The 19479-nt window shown below is 36.5% G+C and overlaps 1 protein-coding gene across 1 annotated transcript in view; it reads left to right on the plus strand.

Moving 5' to 3' along the window:
- The window catches only part of LOC115416781 (semaphorin-6D-like), a 58625-nt gene extending 39737 nt beyond the window's left edge, over positions 1–18888 (plus strand). The window contains 2 exon segments of the mRNA XM_030130646.1: positions 18547–18605; positions 18749–18888. Of these exon segments, the coding sequence (XP_029986506.1) occupies positions 18547–18605; positions 18749–18888 (199 nt within the window).
- Positions 18889–19479: the final 591 nt, after the last annotated feature.

Raw genomic sequence — 19479 nt, forward strand, 5'->3', positions numbered from 1 at the left:
TGAAATTTAAAGTTGAACTAAATCAGTGTTGAGAGCAATTCAGTACAAATCATCTCTGAGGCATTTTAGAAGCAAATATACAGATTTAACCCAAACTAACCAATGTAATGATGTGTATCCCATCATATAAAACTCTATTCTGACATTCGTCCTTATTGTTTTGTATCCCAGGGCCCTGTTAGAAAACAAACACCTGAATCCAACGTGTCCACATACTTTTGTCCACATACTGGATCATTTCGAGCTGATTCTCCATTTGTTTTTTATGTGAAATTCTTCTTCAGTCTGCGTTAAAGGTGTTCCTTCCCGTCCTCGTCGGCAGGTTCGTTCCGGCTGCAGCTTCTCACAGCTTGGTATTTTCGGTTTTCGGAGCGCGGGCTCGTCTGTGCTCCGACGCCTCCGTCAAATGTGAACTCAGTCAATGTCAAACACAAATATTGCAGCAGACATCCATAATGCATGTATTGATCTGCAGTCAGACTCCATGCGACGCCGTGCTCGGCTGACAGCTCTTTATGTTCGCGTCTCCTCTTGATGTGTCTTTTCACGCTGATCGATGATTCGCGGTCGCCTTCGGGGGTCGAGCATCTTTTCGTACGCGGGGTTGTGTGTTTTTTTTTTTTTTTTCCCTGCTCAACTGTTGGAGTTATTTAGATGAAATCTCTTTGTGTTTTTTTGGTGGAGTTGGATGCAAGTTAGAGTAAACTTTCCAAACACTGGAAGTTTGTTTAGTGGGATTATTATGTGACGCTACTCATCAGGACATGAGGATGAAGATGCGTTCAGGTCCGTATGTATATGTGGTAATATTTCCTCTGTTCACCACAAGAGTTAAGAAGAGTAGTTCTGGGAGGGGGCGAGGTTCTAATAGTTTTGGATTTTTCATTATAGTTTAATTTTATTTGGTTTTGGCTTTTTTGTCCTCTATTTCCATTCGTTTTAATTCGTTTTTAGGGCAGGTTTGCTAGTTTTTATTAGTTTTCGTTATTTTCTAAATGCTTAGTTTTAGTTTTGTTGTATCTTTTCTCTTCTTCTCTGTCGTCATATTCACATAAATCCCAGACAGGACTCTGCTGCTTTCTCCCAACTTTAGTCTCCATGTTTCCAGGTCGAGTGGGGACCAGAAGACGACCAAATGACAAGTGACGGACCGTTAAATATCACATGGTGCCAGCAGCTAAAATAGCTTGAGGGAAATAAATCGATTTTATATCAGTCGGACTTTGACAAAGATGAAAACGACGGGAATTTTATCCAGAATTTTTATACGTTTTAATTTGTTTTATAAACGCACAATACAGTTTCAGTTATCGTTTTTTCTGTTAATTATAGTTTTTATTTATTTCAGTTAACAAAAATGTTTTTACAATTCTAGTTTTCGTCATTTTGTTAGTTTTCGTTAACGATAATAACCTTGAAGGGGGGCAACAAACGTCATGCCCCCTCAAATAAAAGTTTGTGAAGCTAGGGAAAAGAAAAATGAGGTGCACTACAAACAGGAGACATAGAGGATTTAGTGAAGCGGCTTAAGTTTCACTTTCACTTTGTACAGTTGGATGGTGTGGACCCCCCCCCCCCCAGTCACCACTTTAATCACCAGCATGTGCCCCCTTAACATTCCTGACTGCCACCTCATATACAGTATGACTATCTGGAACTGGGCCTGGTGTCATCTGTTTTTATTAGAGATGCACCGATACCACTTTTTTCCAGACTGAGTACAAGTACAAGTACTTATCTCGACTCGGGTACCAGGTCCTATTCCTGGAGACCGTTTCCATTACAGGATACTGCAGACTTTACAGTACCTGGACGTCATAGCGGTGCGTTACTTCTGTGTCGTCTGCTCTGAGAGTCGCTGATAAACTCACTTGTTGTGTGTTGTCTCATCAAGCTCATGCAGAATTTTTACGTCTGGACCTCCTGGACAAACCATGGAGTAGTTTCACAGGCTGTCATCATGTGGATTCACCTACCCACATATTTACTGTCAACTTCCACATCTGTTTTTTGTAAAACAGAGTCACAGAGACGACTCTGACCAATCAGTGGTCTGCAGTGTTTACACGTCACATTTTAATATCTGGTCCCCAGTCCTGGAACCTCGGCGGAGGTGATACCAAAAAACTAGTACCGGGTACCAGATTCCAGGTCTTTTTTTCGTAATGGAAACGCAAATAGGTCGAGTTGAGTTGAGTCGAGCAGGTACCACGTAGTGGAAATGCGGCAATAGTCCATAGGCAATAACACCAGTGCTCAGGTCTCTGCACTGGCTCCCTGTGAGCTTCAGGATCAGTTTTAAAGTGCTTTTATTGGTTTTTAAAACTCTTAACGGTCTTAGCCCTATTTATTTATCTGATTTGCTTTTAACATATGAGCCCTCTCGGACCCTCAGGTCCTCAGGTAGTAATCTCTTAACTGTTCCTAGAGTCCACACTAAGACTCATGGTGAGGCCTCATTCAGCTTTTATGGCCCCAAACTATGGAACAGCCTACCTGAGGACCTGAGGTCCGCTGCCAGTGTTCATATTTTTAAAAGTAAACTTAAAACTTATCTTTTTAGGCTAGCTTTTAATTAAACTCTTACTATAAATTTTACTTTGATTGCTTGTATTTTTATTTGCAACTGCGGGACTGTGGGGGGTTTTGTTGTGAAGCACTTTGTGCTACATGTAACATGTATGAAAAGTGCTATAGAAATAAAGTTTGATTGATTGATTGATTGAATAGTGGACCACAAGTGGAAGAACTCTATGGATTTCAGCTTCTATGAGTATTGTAAGTCATCCAACGGGGGGCGCTGTAGTTGAAAATCAGTTTTTTGGACATATATCTAGAAATAATAGGCCGATTGAGATCAAATTTGGTTCATGTTGATACAAATGTCCATGTTGTTCTACCATCCAGAGCTCATATGGGCTCATTTTCATTCACTAGGTGGAGTTTTGTGGGGAAAAACGGGTTCTCTGACCGTTTTTTCTGCCACTATCAGGTCCATGTTGAGTTCCTATCCACTGTCTAACAGTTCTCTTTCTTCATGCCACTACCTTGAGTTTACATGATGTCGTGCTTTGACACCAGGTGGTGTGTTTTTTCCAAATGCTTGGGGGAACAGAGGATTGGGGGGATTTCAGGGGTTGTAAGCCTTGTTCCTTAATGGTCCCTGCAATAGTTTTGTTAAACCCTTTGAATTAAAGCCTAAAGTCACCACTTCACTCACAGCTGTTCATGTCAAATCCTCTCTGGTGTTGAACAGAGGAAAAGTTCTGGAAGTTTGGTCGCTGTCCAAACTTCTTTATCGACCTGAGTGTACGTTTTATGCAGGTTTTTTTCCGTCCTTCAGCTGAAACAAAAGTCGCTTTCATGTCAAATCTGTGGAGATGTATGCGGTTGGATGGAGACGTGAACTTAGTACCAGAATAAAAATGCAACAAGTGACCAGTCTTAATGTCAAAGTCATAAAAACCCAAACTTTGAGCTGGCAGAAGATGAAATTTGGAAGAAGATCATGACCTCAGCATTTCTGAAATGGTGACCACGGCCCTGAAAATCGACCTTCTGGGGCCTCGTCCACGCGGCGGTTTGATCGAGTTCTGCTCAAACGACGCCGCTGATGGAGAAGCAGAAGCAATTTTTGTTCTGGTCCGCTTCATTTACTCTAAAAACCCTCAGTTCAACTGGAAAAAAACAGTGGAAAAGTAGGCAAGATAGCATCAAAATGCTTTTTTTTTTTTTTTCTTCTTTTTTTTGGTTCATTCAGACTCACAGGGAAACAATAACTTCCACAGCGGCTGCCGTCCTCCCCAGACAGAAGTGGCATTTTTATTACAAACAACAGAGCATCGCAGACGGAGCTGAGAGGAGAAACTGCGAGAAGATTAAAATGGACAGGATGAGCCGGTAGAGATGAAAAGAGATGAGGAAGGAGAGCGAGGAGAGCGAAGATGTGATGCAAGAGCTGGAAAGGAAAGACGAAGCCGAGCGAAGATGAGAGATGGCGAATTAAAGGGAAACACTCGGAGAGAGATATCTGTGTCACATGGTTCAAGTAAGACCAAGTAAAACAAGTGGGAAGATAAAGAAAGTCAGTTTATTCTCCTGGAGAAGAGCTTCCGATGCTGTTTCTGCCTCCGTCGCTGATTCACTGTCTAATTTGGTTTCAGGCTTTGATAAAGTGGCTCTGACTTACAGATTCACTGCTTATAAAGAGAGTTGAATTAAAGCCTCTTTCTCTTTGGTTCTGGTATTTGTGCAGCTTTTTTTTCTTTACATAATGAAATTGTCAACCTCTTCTCCGGCAAATTGCTTTCTCCGCGCCGTTAATTTGCCTCGCCGTAAACGTTTCGAAGGAAGCACAAAAGCTCCGGATTCCAGCGTCTGCAGTCCTTCATCCTGAGGCTCATTACGAAGTCGACCTGTTGAGCTGAAGAGACTGAAAGTTCAGTGAAAGGTGTGTGTGTTCTGAACTGGACGAAAAACGGAATGTCTGTGGACGAGGCGCAAAAAAGAAAAGCTGCATCTGACACTGTACAGTGTCCTGACATACACTTATAGAATAGAATAGAATAGAATAGAATAGAATAGAGTAAAATACAGCAGAATAGAGTAAAATACTATAGAATAGAATAGAATAGAATAGAATACAATAGAGCAAAATAGAATAGAATAGAATACAATACAGTAGAATACAATAGAATAGAGTAAAATAGAATAGAATAGAATAGAATAGAAAAAATGCAATAGAATAGAGTAAAATGCAATTGGATAGAGTACAATAGAATCGAATAGAGTAGAATAGAATAGAATAGAACAGAATACAATACAATACAGTGCAGTAGAATACAATAGAATAGAGTAAAATAGAATAGAATAGAACAGAATACAATACAATACAGTGCAGTAGAATACAATAGAATAGAGTAAAATAGAATAGAGTAAAATACAGCAGAATACAGTAAAATAGAATACAATAGAATAGAGTGAAATAGAATAGAGTGAAATACAGCAGAATAGAGTAAAATAGAATAGAATAGAATAGAGTGAAATAGAATAGAGTAAAATACAGCAGAATAGAGTAAAATACTATAGAATAGAATAGAGTAGAATAGAATAGCATAGAATAGAATAGAATAGAATAGAATAGAATAGAATAGAATAGAATAGAATAGAATAGAATAGAATAGAGGCACCCCCCCCCCACTCCTGGTCCTCCCAGTTTCCACATCCAGTTCAGGTGGGGGTCCTCTTCACCCGTACCTGTAATGCTAATGCAGTCTGTGCGTTAGAATCTGCAGTTTCAGCCATTTTTTTCCGTTTTGAAAAAGGACAAAAAAATGACAAAGAAATGGTCAGAAGTATAACCCCCCCCCCCACCTCATTTCCATACTTTAGCTCACGTTTGCTTGCTCTGAGTTCAAATCGTCATGTCTCTGGTTGTATTTGCTCTATCAACATCAAATAAAACGTGGGAGAATGTTTCAAGTCCGAACTTTTGAATGAAATTGTCCCCAGTTGTGTTCTACGTGATGCACTTCCGATGCTACGACGTGTTGAAATGTCATGTGATTGAGTCATGGGGCCGTGACCGTGGACTCCTAAGGGTTAAAAACACCGCCACCGCAAAGGACACTTCATAAAAAAATACAAAAATGTATCCGCTGTTTCCGAACAAGACAATTATTTAATGTAAAAAAGCCCAAATTTTTTACTTTCCTGGGTCTGAGGAGGTAATTGGTTGAAACCTCAATTGAATAACAATACGTTTTGATGCTGATTTGTTCTGGGGTTTTTTTCTTCTACGGGCTCAGCTGGCTGACAGGCAGCAGCCGACACCAACTGTCCTCCCAGTCATCATTGTCCATTTTTCTGACTCCTTTGCTTGTGTATCCTCTTTTATTTGGACATTTTACCAGGGAGTATCTCACACTACTTTTTTTTTTTTTTCCTACTTGTCTTGTCCAGCGTCCTAACAGCAGAATGGTAGTCTGGTTCCTTCTGGTGCTGAACATATTTGCTTTGCTGAGGGTAACTTCATAAAGTATATGAAGCGCCCTTTGATATTCTGCTGTTTATTATGAGTTTAGTTGAACCACATTTCGATGCCGGACCTGACATGGGGGGTGGGGGGTAGAAGAAGGGGAAAGAACAAGAGAAATGATGCTGATTTGGATGAAAAGAAGCAGGGTTAAGGTTTAATACGTGCACTTTGTGTTTATTTTCGTCTTATAAAGATTAGACCCATTATTAGAACAGCCACAGATTTAATAACACGTCAGGTTGATAGATTGGGATCAAACTGCAACAGATCCTTCGCTCAGGCGATAAAAACAAAGGTCCGAGTGGTTCTGCAGCAGGATGATATTATTACTGCGGCCGCAAAGCGCTCATGTGAAGAAGGAAAAAAGTGGGAAAAAAAAACGGGGGAGATGGAAAGGATTTATATCTGAGAGCAATATGAGAGCGAGTGGAGCAGAAAGATGGAAGAGAAGAAGAAGCAGGAGGACGGACTCAGTGACGTGAAACACCTCCCTGAAGACAGAAGAGTGGCCTCCGCTCTTCTGTTCGCGGTCATTTCATCAGCTAAAAGCGCCAAAACGGGGTCACGGCAGGTCGTCGGCAGACATCGTTGAGTCTCATAAACGTCAGAATGTGCTGAAAACGCGTCTGAAAATCGTTTTGTGCGAGAGGAGTCGGTGTTTGTCCTGGAAAAGCTCTGCAGCAGACGAACAAGAAGAAGAAGAAGAAGAGGAGTAAAGTTTGGTGATTATCTTCTATTAGTGTCAGAGGAGATCGCATCACATCACATGGTCCCGGAGCTGATGTGTTCGCTTTAAAACCAGCAGCGCAGATCTACGACCTGCACTGGCACTTTTAGACATGAAACAGAATCATTTTACTGTCACGTTCAGACGTTAAATATCACAGTTTAACCCTTTGAGGACGATCGCGTCTCTGCTGACACATCTGCGTAAACATCGTCATTCAAATAAGCGTTTTTTTGTTTGCTTTTTTTTTTTTTAACTTTATTGAAAACATTGAGTATACAGTACAAAAATTTGATCAAACAGCAAGATGTCAAAAGGGAAAAAGCATTTGAACATATAAGTTTAAGAAAATAATGCATAGATTTAAAGATACAAAGCATAATACACGAATACTAGTATAAAAAAGTAAATAAATAAATAAATAAAAATAACAAATCTGACACATATAAATAAATAAATGTAACAGAGAGTTCAGACAATGTTAAAGAATTGTTCATATGTAGCCAAGGTTTTAGAGCTTTTTTAATTATAGATAAATTCTAAAGATTTAATATGATTTTCAAATTCCAGTAGGAAGATTTTAAAATGTGGGTGTGTTTTAGTATATTTGTTTTTTATGTATATGAAATTTTCCAAATAAAATGAACACATTTACAACAAATTCTAAATTGTGAATGTCATGTTTAAAATATGTCATTACATTTTGGGATGTTATAGTTATCTTATTATTACTTTTAGATATGATATGTTTTTCAAATTTGGACCAGAAATTTGAAGAATGAATAAGTGTAGAGTAGTTTCAGAGGAAGATCGACAAAAGTTACATATTTCTACTACATCAGAGAATCGAGATATGAGCGTAACCCCTAAACCGTTTCTGTTATTGACGAAACTCAAACGGCATCTGAACAAAGTTATTATTGCCAACGAACACTAACGAAATGACGAAAACTAGAATTGTAAAAACATTTTCGTTAACTGAATAAATAAAAACTATAATTCAATGAAAAAAACGATAACTAACTGAAACTGTATTGTGTGTTTACAAAACTAACTAAAACTATAAAAATTATCAATAAAATTCCCTTTGTTTTCATCGTCACCAATGTCGGATTGATACGAAAGTGATTTATTTCGCTCTAGCAATTTTAGCTAGCGGCACCATATTATATTTAAGGGTCTGTCACTTGTGTTCACTTGTGGTTTCCAGTCGTCTTCTGGTCCGAACTCTACCTGGAAACATGCAGACTAAAGTTGGGAGAAAGCAGCAGAGTCCTGTCTGGGATTTATTTGAATACGACGACAGAGAAGAAGAGAAAACATATAAAAAAAAAACTAAAATGAATACTAAAACTAAAACTAAGCATTTAGAAAAAAAATCAAAACAAATAAAAACTAGCAAACCTGCTCTAAAAAACGAATTAAAACTAACGGAATTAGAATTAGAATTAATGTTCTACTAGTGTGTATTGTCATGTTTTTTGTGTTTTTTTTTCTGAATTTTCCTGGTTTGTATAGTTCATTGATAGTTGTATTTTAGCTATAAATGTTATATACAGGGTGGGGAAGCAAAATTTACAATGAACATTTAGTTGTTTTTTTTCTCAGCAGGCACTACGTCAGTTGAACCCAAACATATACTGATGTCATAATCATACCTAACACTATTATCCATACCTTTTCAGAAACTTTTGCCCATATGAGTAATCAGGAAAGCAAACGTCAAAGAGTGTGTGATTTGCTGAATGCACTCGTCACACCAAAGGAGATTTCAAAAATAGTTGGAGTGTCCATAAAGACTGTTTATAATGGAAAGAAGAGAATGACTATGAGCAAAACTATTACCAGAAAGTCTGGAAGATACTATTAAAGAAGAATGGGAGAAGTTGTCACCCCAATATTTGAGGAACACTTGCGCAAGTTTCAGGAAGTGTGTGAAGGCAGTTATTGAGAAAGAAGGAGGACACATAGAATAAAAACATTTTCTATTATGGACATTTTCTTGTGGCAAATAAATTCTCATGACTTTGAATAAACTAATTGGTCATACACTGTCTTTCAATCCCTGCCTCAAATATTGTACATTTTGCTTCCCCACCCTGTATGTATGTATGTTTATATCTGTCAAGGTTCAAGGTTTGTGTTACATTTTAGTGACATTAACGGCAACAATTCAAGTTCTTGGTTATGGACTGAAAATATATCAGTTTAGGGTCAAATTTTCTCAGGAATCTGAATCTGAAATCATTTATGCAAAATCTCTGCTTAAATTGGCTTCATCATTGACAGAACAAGTCCAAATCGAACAAACAGGTGGGCGGTTTCAAAAACCAACATGAAAATTTGGTTGTAAAAAAAAACTTGATCTCACTTTAGGAAAGTAAATGAGCCTAAATAATATAAACTAATTGTAGCCCATGTCGGTGGGCAGAATTGATTAAATTTTGGAGGCTAGATATTGAAAATGGAGTGAATGCAAGTTTTTTTTTTTTTTTTTCTTTTTTTTACAATGGTATGTATTTTTTTCACAAACTAAAAACTGATGGGGGTAGGGTTAGTAAAAGTAATGATTTGACTGATCTAATTTTAGAATAGACTTAATTGTTGGGTAATGCTTTATTCACAACAGAAAAAGAAAGAGAATGGTGTATAATACATACAGATGTATGATCATATCAACTCTACATACAGAATTATAAGTCCAGTTCTTACCTAGAAGCCCAAAAATCCAAACCAAATGGTCCCAGGACGTCTTCTGAGGAACTGTCTGATCTGACGTCACTGACTTTGAACTGAAATCACTGAAACTGATACTCATTCAAAGGCCAGAGCATAAGTTCTGCTTCTAAGGTTCAAAGGAAGCAAGTTCAATGAACATTTACAAGCAGCAACAGGATTAATATGGGTTTTCAAATTATTTGTCACTGAAAAAAGGTAATTTTTGGCCACTTTTCAGCAAACATCAAGCAAAAAGTCACACGAGGACAAGTCGTACACATTTTTGGGTGGATATGTATTTTATAGTTTATATTAAAAACTAACGGTTGATTACTGCAAATCTGATTGTGTATGAGGTGACTAAAAAAAGTGTATATGAATGGTTTTTATGGATGTTTTGTGTTATTGTAAAAAATATACAGAGGAAAATGTGTGTTAACAAAGCAAAGGCAGTGGATCTAGTTTGATTATTAGTTTGTAAAAAGGGGGTGGGAGTCAATAGGTTACACATCTTCCCACTCCTTTTCGAGCACAAAAAAATTTAATTTACTTATTTGTTTTACCATGTTGTATGATTCTTTATCTGATGATTCTTTGTGCTCGAAATAAACTACTACTACTACTACTATATTCTGAAACTACACAGTTTTTCCAATTAATTCAACACAAGACACTGCATGAAAGGTATACATTTATTCCACAATATTTTTTTCACAATAATGTCACAATTAAAGTTTCAACCTTGTCAGATATAATATGTAGACAGCTAGCCAGGGCAGAAAGAGAAGCAGTGTCTGTAAAAGTAGTAGATCTGCAGAGCTGCATTTGCACAAAATGAAGATCCGAAACACCCAAATGTAATGTCCTACATTTAAAAAGTAAATATGGAGTTGTGCATTACAGAGATGTTTTTACTTGTAATTTTTGCGGCAATAGCTGAAAATATGTCACCTTTAAGAATGAAATTGTTCCCAAATTCTTGACAGATGAATGTATTTTACACAGAAATCAAATCGGTAACACTTTATAATAAGTCCACACTATGAAGCATTAGTTAAGCATTAACAAAGACTGGATTCATTATTTCTAAAGCATATTTCTGACATGAATACTCATTAGTATATGGTTTATAAGCCCAGTTATAAAGGTTTTACTCATCATTCATAATCATAATCATTCATCATTCAGTCATTCAGTTTGTTTGATAATCCCATGTGCTGTGTCTTTCCTTTGTTAGAATAACTCAGACTTTTGTGAGTCTTTAGACATCACCAACCTTTAAATCTCATTTGTAAACACTTTAGATGTCATAGATAGTGCACACTTTAGATGAGCTCACACCATAGACTGAATTCATGAGTAGGAAGTGCTTTAGAACTACCTGAAATAATGACTTCCTGTATTAATAAGTGTTTATAGGACATCTATTGGAAAATAAATGTGAGTTTGTATAAAATACCCACTAACATATTCACTCACCATTAGTACATGTCTGAACAGTGTATGTGTGAGCAGAAATGCACATCAGAACTGGTTTGTAAGTGATGCAATACTAAATGTTTAAATGCTGAATCCATCATTTATAAAGTATGAAAATACAGTCATTAAGCACACTGTAGATGAGCTTATTAATGATGAGTAAAACCTTTATAACTGTGCTTATAAACCATATACTAATGAGTATTCATGTCAGACATATGCTTTATAAATGTTGAATTCACTATTTGTTAATGCTTAACTAATGCTTCATAATGTGGACTTATTATAAAGTGTTATCATCAAATCTAATTATAGTACATCAGGTCTGATGAACCACTGTTAGACACTGTTTCCACAAATACACTCAGGATTTCCAGCGTTATTTTAGTTAAATGTGCAAAATTCAACTTTAATTTAATTTTAAATATTAACACAATTTACACAGGAATAAAAACAGCAGTTAAAAACTTGGTACCTACATTTTTTTTTTAGTATTTAGTGCAAATAATGGGCTCCACTGATCACAGAAAAAAAAGCTGACTGGGCTGAAATGTGAGAGACTATGATGACTAAATTGAGTCTCAGGCTCTAATTGACACCTTCGTATTATTCTCCTCAATTCGTGAGTAAAAAGTTTGGAGTTTTCAGTGTGAAACTGATGAAATATTTTTGCCTAATGCACAAAATATGAGCAGAATTTGGATCAGCTCTGAAAGCGACTGTTAAAGAGATGGGAATAAGCACCGCGGCCTGACCTCAGTGCAGCTGATCGAAGCATAAATACGCAGAGTTTTTAAAAGAGCAGATATTATTCAGAGCGAGAAATCTGGGAGCTGAAGTGAGTTTAGCTTCTCCAAGTTGTGCTGATAAGTGAAGGATTTCCTCCAGGGAGCGACAGGCAGCGAGCGAGGCTGACGGAGGGAGTTTATGTAACCTGAACGAGGGGAAGTGGGATGAACGGAGGCAGAGCAGGTAGAGGAAGGAGGGAACCCGGTTGTCGTGGCAGCCGTTTCCCTGGAGACGGGAAGAGGGAGAGACGGCGCGGATCCGGAAGGCGAAGCCGAAAACGACGAAACGCATGAAATGATTCCTGTTTAAAGACCGGTGACCTCTGGACCGTCTCCGCAGAGCTCAGCTGTGTTTAACACCTCGGAGCCAGAGCACATACGCAGCAATGCATCATGGGAAACAAAATGGAAACGAGTGTTGGCTTATGTTAAATGCAGAGGAGTCCTAAAGATGCAAAGAGATGAAAATGATGCAAAAGACAGGACACAAAAATAACACACTGGGTTTAATGATAACATGAAAAGGTGCAAAAATGTGGGGAAAACTGTGCAAATGACAACGCAAATGAAAAGAATGCAAAAGACGGAATGAAGTGACAACGATAAAACAAAAATGATGCAACAGATGTACCACAGAAATAATGCAAAAGTCTGAATAATAGGAAAAGGCAAAAATGTAACAAGAAAAAATTATGCAAACAATCAAACAAAATGAAAATCTGAATGAAACTGGCAGTTCTAGTCCAGTCAGTGAAACAATATGAATTTAACCCTTTCATGCCTGAATTATGAGAGCCTTAATCAAGATTTTTTTTCCTGAGTGTTTTTATCCATCTTTACACATGAAAAAAACCATATCATTGAATATTTTTTTATGAACCTGTTTTTCATGGAGTTCCAAAAATGTCCACTCAGCTGGACTCCATGCATTTAATGTTTAAAGCAAAAACCATGTATTTACTGATATACTGTGTGAAAACTATTACAGATTTTTTTTTGCTACTGCTAATTTGATGTTTTGTCATTTTAACATACTCTAATGCACAGGTGTCAAACATGCGGCCCGGGGTCCAAATCTGGCCCGCCAAAGGGTTCAGTCCGGCCCTTGGGATGAATTTGTGTATTTCAAAAATTACACTAAAATATTAACAATCCTTTCAGTTCAGGTTCCACATTCAGACCAACTCAATCTCAAGTGAGCGGGACCAGTAAAATACTATCATAATAACATATAAATCCAATTTTTTCTCTTTGTAAATGTAAATATTTTCATGTATTTACACTAAAACAAAGTATAATTTTGCAAAAAATGTGAATAACCCGAACAAATATGAACAACCTGAAATGTTTTAAGAGAAGTCAGCACAATTTTAACAATATTCTGCCTGTTACTCAGTGTTTTGTGTGTTTGTAGATCCACTGTGATCTGCCACTAACTGATTGCACTTTATGTATTTATTAGATTTTAATTGTATTTTAAGTTGTATTTTATTGTGTTTTTAGTGGTATTTTAATTGTATTTTTATTTGTGCTGTTTATTTGTACTTGGCACTGTAAAGCACTTTGTGACTCTGTCTACGAAAAGTGCTCTATAAATAAAATTTACTTACTTACTTATAATGTACATGTGGAAATGATAAACTCAGGCATAATATTTATTAAAATGAAACTTTTTTTTTCCAGTTTGTTCATGTTATTCACACATTTTGAAAGGATAGTTTGTAGATGTAAGCCTTTTTCATAATATAAATTTTCTTTTTTCGCTCTAAAACAGAGAAAGGTTTGGAGTTGACATGTATATATTATGTTATTATTTTACTGGTTCGGCCCACTTCAGATCAAATTTAGCTGAATGTGGAACTGAACTAAAATGAGTTTGACACCCCTGCTCTAATGCTAGTTATTACTCACTTTATGGCGATAATATGCCAAAAAAAAAAATTTGTTTAAAAAAACCCATGTTAATTACAGTCTAATAATAATAACAAGCAATTGACTTACACTCAAACATGTTAGTGCAGATCAGGTTTATCTAGAACAGCAAGGTACAGTAATGGTCTGAATGTCAGTGTATGGGATGATCCACTGTGTTGGCTGAGGTGGAACTAAACCAATAAAAACCATAAATATACAAGAGAACAGCTGGAGAATAGTTGTCCACTGGAGTGACCACTGTGTACGAAAGGGTTAAACAAAAAAGTAAGAAAATAAGAATAGAGCAAATATAACATTTCAAAAAGTAAAATAAGAAAATAGAATATAATATTTTGTTTTAAAAAAGTAAAATAAGATTAGAACTAAAGTAGAATAAAGTAAAGGTAGACATAAAATATGAATAGATATGATATTAGCAATATTAATATTATGTTTCTCTATGAAAAGTCTATAAAAATTGTTCATATTTGATTAATATTGAATAAATATTGGCTTTTTTTTGGCAAGAACAGAGGGTTTTGCATGAACTTCTCTCAACATTCTTTTTATTGAAGTCAAGGTAGACCAAAGTGGCAGTCATACAAGAAAAAATCATACTTTTAGATTCTCTACAAAACAAAAAACACAATACCCACCCTACAAAGTCCCGGGTAATGCATCCCCATCTTAGATTGAATAAATAAATAAGCGAAACAAAGAAGAAAAAAGAAAAGAAAAACATAAAAAGGCAATAATATTAGTGGGTATGACACTCATCAGGCATTAATACACTGTAAAAAAAAATCTGTAATTTAACAGAATTTTTACTGTTTATTTGACAGATTTTTCCTGTATTTTCAAGATACAGGAAAATATCAATGAAATGACAAAAACAGATTTTGATTTTACATGTCAAATGTAAAATATGAAAAAACTGTAACTGAATAACCAGAAAATTTCCATTTTTTTAAAGATTTTTTTTTCTTTTTTCACAGAAAAATACAGTTAAAATACATTTGCAAATATGTCGTAATTTCACAAATATTTATTTTCTATTTATGAGATTAAACTGTTAATTTAAAGTTTAATACTGTAAAATAAATAAATAAACGAGATAAAATTACTGACAATTAACTGTAACAGAAGTATTAGTTCTGTCAGTTGAACCAGACTTGTTTGTTAATTGACAAATATCTTGTGTAATTACAGGAGGTTTCACAACAAAAATGTTGAATAAATGTATTTGTGTGAATGTATAACATGTATAAGCACTGATAAACTGTCCACATACAGTTTTTATCAGTGGATTGGACAACTGAGTCTCATTGAAAATTATTTATATATATATTTATAGGTAATTTGATTGTTTTAGTACATGTAAATATTCTTTATTAAACATTAAAAGGTCAAAAAAAAAAAGCAAAATCTCATGTAAAGTTAGGGCAAAAAACTGTATTGTAATTATGGAAAATTACCATGTTTTTATGAGATGGTTATTTCCGTTATTAACAGTATTTTTTTCGGCACCCTGCTGCCGGAATATTGCTGTTTTTTATGTTTTTTTTTTTGTTTGTTTTTTTACAGTGTAATTAAACAAAAAGAAGACTAGAGTGGAGTTGGTCTTCAAGGCACATTTGAGAGTGCGTGGGGTTGTGTTTGCATCAACTTCTGAGGCTCTGTCATTGATCTAAACAGATGCTGTTTCTTCCATTTCTCGGTCCGACCGTGACCTTCCTCTGACCCCAGAAAAAGAACAGCCGGAACAAATGGACATGACGTGAACTCCTTCCTGGCTGGTGTCGAGCGTTTCCTCTCCACCTCTGCAGTAAACGGGGGGTGGGACTCCACGCCGTTTAAACACCTAATTCCATTTCACAGCCTCTCAGACCTGTTAATGCCTCTGCAGGGAGCAGCGGCGCCCTGTTTTCAGACTCTCAGGTCTGTTTCCACCTCCCATAGCCGTGCCTGCAGGGAACGAGGCGTTCAGGGGCCCCAGAGGGTTGGCTGTTTCTGGTAACCCCCCACACACACACACACACCCCCCTCCCGTTGGCGCTCTCGCTCGGCCCACGCTGGTTAAAATGCAACCGGTGATGGAGGAGAGAGTGAGTGATAAGGCAGATAAATATTGAGTGACTGAGGGGGTGGACGAGTTCGCAAATAAGTGAGGTGGAGAGAGGTAAATATAGATGCAGCAGCGAGCACAGAACGTAATGATTTCATAATAAATCCAAACACAGGCTTCATTAAATGCTCATTAAGTGGACTGCAGCCGCTCGTCTGCTGAATAAATCATGTTTCTGTTATTGGATTATGTGCTCGGTGTTAATAAGGGCAAGGAGAGGTGCAGCTTTGGAGGGAAAATGGACGAAGCGGGTGGTTTTTAGTCAAGAAATCCAGTTTTTACACCTGGAGGAGCAAACTGAGGTCGAGGGTTTGGATTAGAATGTACCGAGCAACGGCACAGATGCATGATGGGAGTTTTAGTAAGTTCTACAAGGTGGATAGTCAGGTCAGTTTAAGTCATTTCTCTGTTACTTATGGCCTTGATGCAAAAGTCGAAACAAGGTGAAAATTATACGAAAAAACATGAAAATAATGAAAAAGAAATTAGATGAAAATGACATGGGGGAAAAAAAAATTGATAATTTTTTAAAATGATGCAAAAGCTGAGTTGTTTCTAAAATAACTGAACCTTTTTGACCGTTTTAATTCATCGATTACTTGTCTTTCGTTCAGTTACACAAATGAAAGTCATTGAAACTTATAAAATGCTTAGAATTGTTCTATGATGGATCAGATTCAGGTCATTTTATTTGTCTATATTGTTTTGTTCATTGTTTTTAATATTCATGTTCATTTATAGATTATTTTGCTGATTTTTAGTAATTATTGTGAATAACTCGGCTTATTTAGTCAATTTTTTTGGGCCATTCTGTGGTCATTCTTTTTTTTTTTTTTTTTTTTTTATCATTTTTCATTATTTTTAAAAAATAATTCTTACTTTCTTAATATTTCGGGTCATTTGGTGATTATTTTGCTCATTTTGTGGTGTTTTGTTGGTTTATTTGCTCTTTTATCATTTTTATTAATTATTTTACCTATTTCTTTTCTTTTTTATTTTATTTATTATTTTGCTCAACTTTGTCATTTTTCCCCTTTTTTGGCTCAATTACTAGATTATTTTTGCTAATTTCTTGTCAGTTTTATTTAATATACTTTGTTTTGGCCGTTCAGACGATTATTAATAATTTTCTGTTAATTTCCATTAAATTTGTTGACTGTTGAGATCAGTTTTGAACATTAACTCAAAACTAATAACATAAGTTCTGGCTTTTTCCTCTGCCATTTTTATTTATTTATTTATTTATTTTTTATTCACCTTTTTTGGTAATTATATTACTTTCTTAATATTTCTTGTGATGTTGTTCATTATTTTTGTTTATTTTATGTTGTTTTGTTGCTTTATTTGCTCCTTTGTCATTTTTGTTGATTATTTTACCTATTTTCATCATTTTTGAAAATTATTTAATTCATTATTTCGATTGTGTTCATATTTTTTTTTCTCTTTTTTGGAGTATGATGCACATTTTTTGGCACTTTTATTTAATTTTTGTCAAATGTGTTCACTATTGTGACCAGTTTTGTTGATTTTCTTAACTTTCACACCATTAATTCAAACCTAACAACATAAGTTCAGTGTTTTTCCACCTTGAACTTCCTTATTCTTATTATTTTCAAAGTACCGAGTGCATGTGGGACTGAATGTACTTGTGTTAAGAATAATGACATCAGTCTAAATGTAAATCACCCTCCTGGTGTCGCTAACGTGTCCTACATAGTTCCACATAAACACACTCTGAACCTTTTAGGTGTAACTTGGATTGAATTTGTGTTATTTTGTTGTCATCATGTTTGCTCATTTCAGGTTGTTTTGTTGGTTTATTTGCTCCTTTGTCATTTTTGTTGATTATTTTACCTATTTTTTTTAAATAATGTTTGAAAATAATTTTTTTTCATTATTTTAATCGCGTAATTTTTTTTGTTTGTTTTTTGGAGTATTTTGCACATTTCTTGGCACTTTTATTTAAAATCTGTTAAATTTATTCACTATTGTGACCAGTTTTGTTGATTTTCTTAACTTTCACACCATTAACTCAAACCTAACAACATAAGTTCAGTCTTTTTCCACCTTGAACTTCCTTATTCTTATTATTTTCAAAGTACTGAGTGCATGTGGGACTGAATGTACTTGTGTTAAGAATAATGACATCAGTCTAAATGTAAATCACCATCCCGGTGTCGCTAACGTGTCCTACATAGTTCCACATAAACACACTCTGAACCTTTTAGGTGTAAATTGGATTGAATTTGTGTTATTTTGTCGTATTGTGCAGAGGTTTGCGTTCCGCTGCGGTCGGGTTGTGTCGTCCGCCTGTAAAAACCTGATTTGTTGGCGCTTTAAAAAATTGATTTGAAGGTCAGACGGAGAGTGGTGGATGCTGAGAGGAAAGTAAATGGCTTCATTTATCGGAGCCGCGGCGGTAAAGTGAAGCGGCGTATGTCTCTCTGTGTGCACAAACCTGACATGGAACCCATCATCGGGCCCTCGCCGCCGTCTGCTTTCTGATTGGTCGAGCTCCGAGAGGTTGAACGCGTGGCGCCTCTGTCCTCGACCAACCCCTCTTCAGATTTCAATCGCTTGCGGATAAAGTATGTGTCATAATCTAATTAACGTGGCCTCGTGGGTATCTGTAAGGGTTACCACGGCAACCGGCCCCATAGGTGGAGGTGGAGGTGGAGCGGCGTGTGGTCTTTAATCAACCTTTTTTCTTCCAGTGTTTGTTCTAATTCCTCCCCTTCTTCCTGTTTTCTCTCGGCAGGGCCGGGTTTGAGCAGGATATCGAGGGCGACCACTCGTCTCAGGCCGACAGCTGCCACGGTGAGATAAACCTGACACTTTACAGCCACAAAGCCCTAAAAACCACGTACAACCATGATACGGGCGGCTGCAAAACCGGGCGGGGATTAAAACCGGTTTGGGATTTGACAAGTTTTCTTGTTTGTTTGTGTGTTTTTGTTCAGCTGACGTCATGGCAACAACACGGAACCATGAGTCTGCAGCCGACTCCGCCTACGGTAAGAAACACATTTCTGATTTAAAGAATGTGTCGCAGCCTATTTTCAAGCGTTTCCAGTTGTTTTGCTTCTCTGTTGGGATTTAAACGTACAAACACAGAACGGCGGCCATGTTTTTTCTCCAGTCACACAGCCTCCGAAACACAGGAAACATGAAAATCACTATAATTTCTGTGATTATTGAAAATCTAGAGTGAAATCGACCAATATTCCAAAGTCAGTCACACTTCAAACTACCAGACACCTAGTAGTTAACGTCAGCCACTTTTTAGCTAACTACAGATGTGTAAAGCTGTAAATAATCTCTGCAATATCAAACTATTCTGCTGAATTTTCACCTGATGAAGTGCATAAATACAAACCTTTGTGTTACACGTAACCTGTATGAGTATTACACAGAAATACAGTCCTGCGCAGAAGTAAGTTTGGGATGTTGTTATCTTTGTTAAGTTGCTGTTTGTTGTTGGCTAAACTGTGACAATTCTGACGTGTTCGTTGGATTCCAAACAGATCTTTAGTTCAGCTACTGACAACACAAACCGAACAGAAAACAGGTGATTTGTGGTTTTAGTGTGGTTGTTCTGTGTCTAAAAAGGGAGCTAAGCTAACAGAGCTACGGTAACAGAGCTAAGCTAACAGAGCTATGGTAACAGAATCTACGGTGACAGAGCTAAGGT

The sequence above is a fragment of the Sphaeramia orbicularis genome, unplaced genomic scaffold (genome assembly GCF_902148855.1).
Source record: "Sphaeramia orbicularis unplaced genomic scaffold, fSphaOr1.1, whole genome shotgun sequence".
Lineage (NCBI taxonomy): Eukaryota > Metazoa > Chordata > Actinopteri > Kurtiformes > Apogonidae > Sphaeramia > Sphaeramia orbicularis.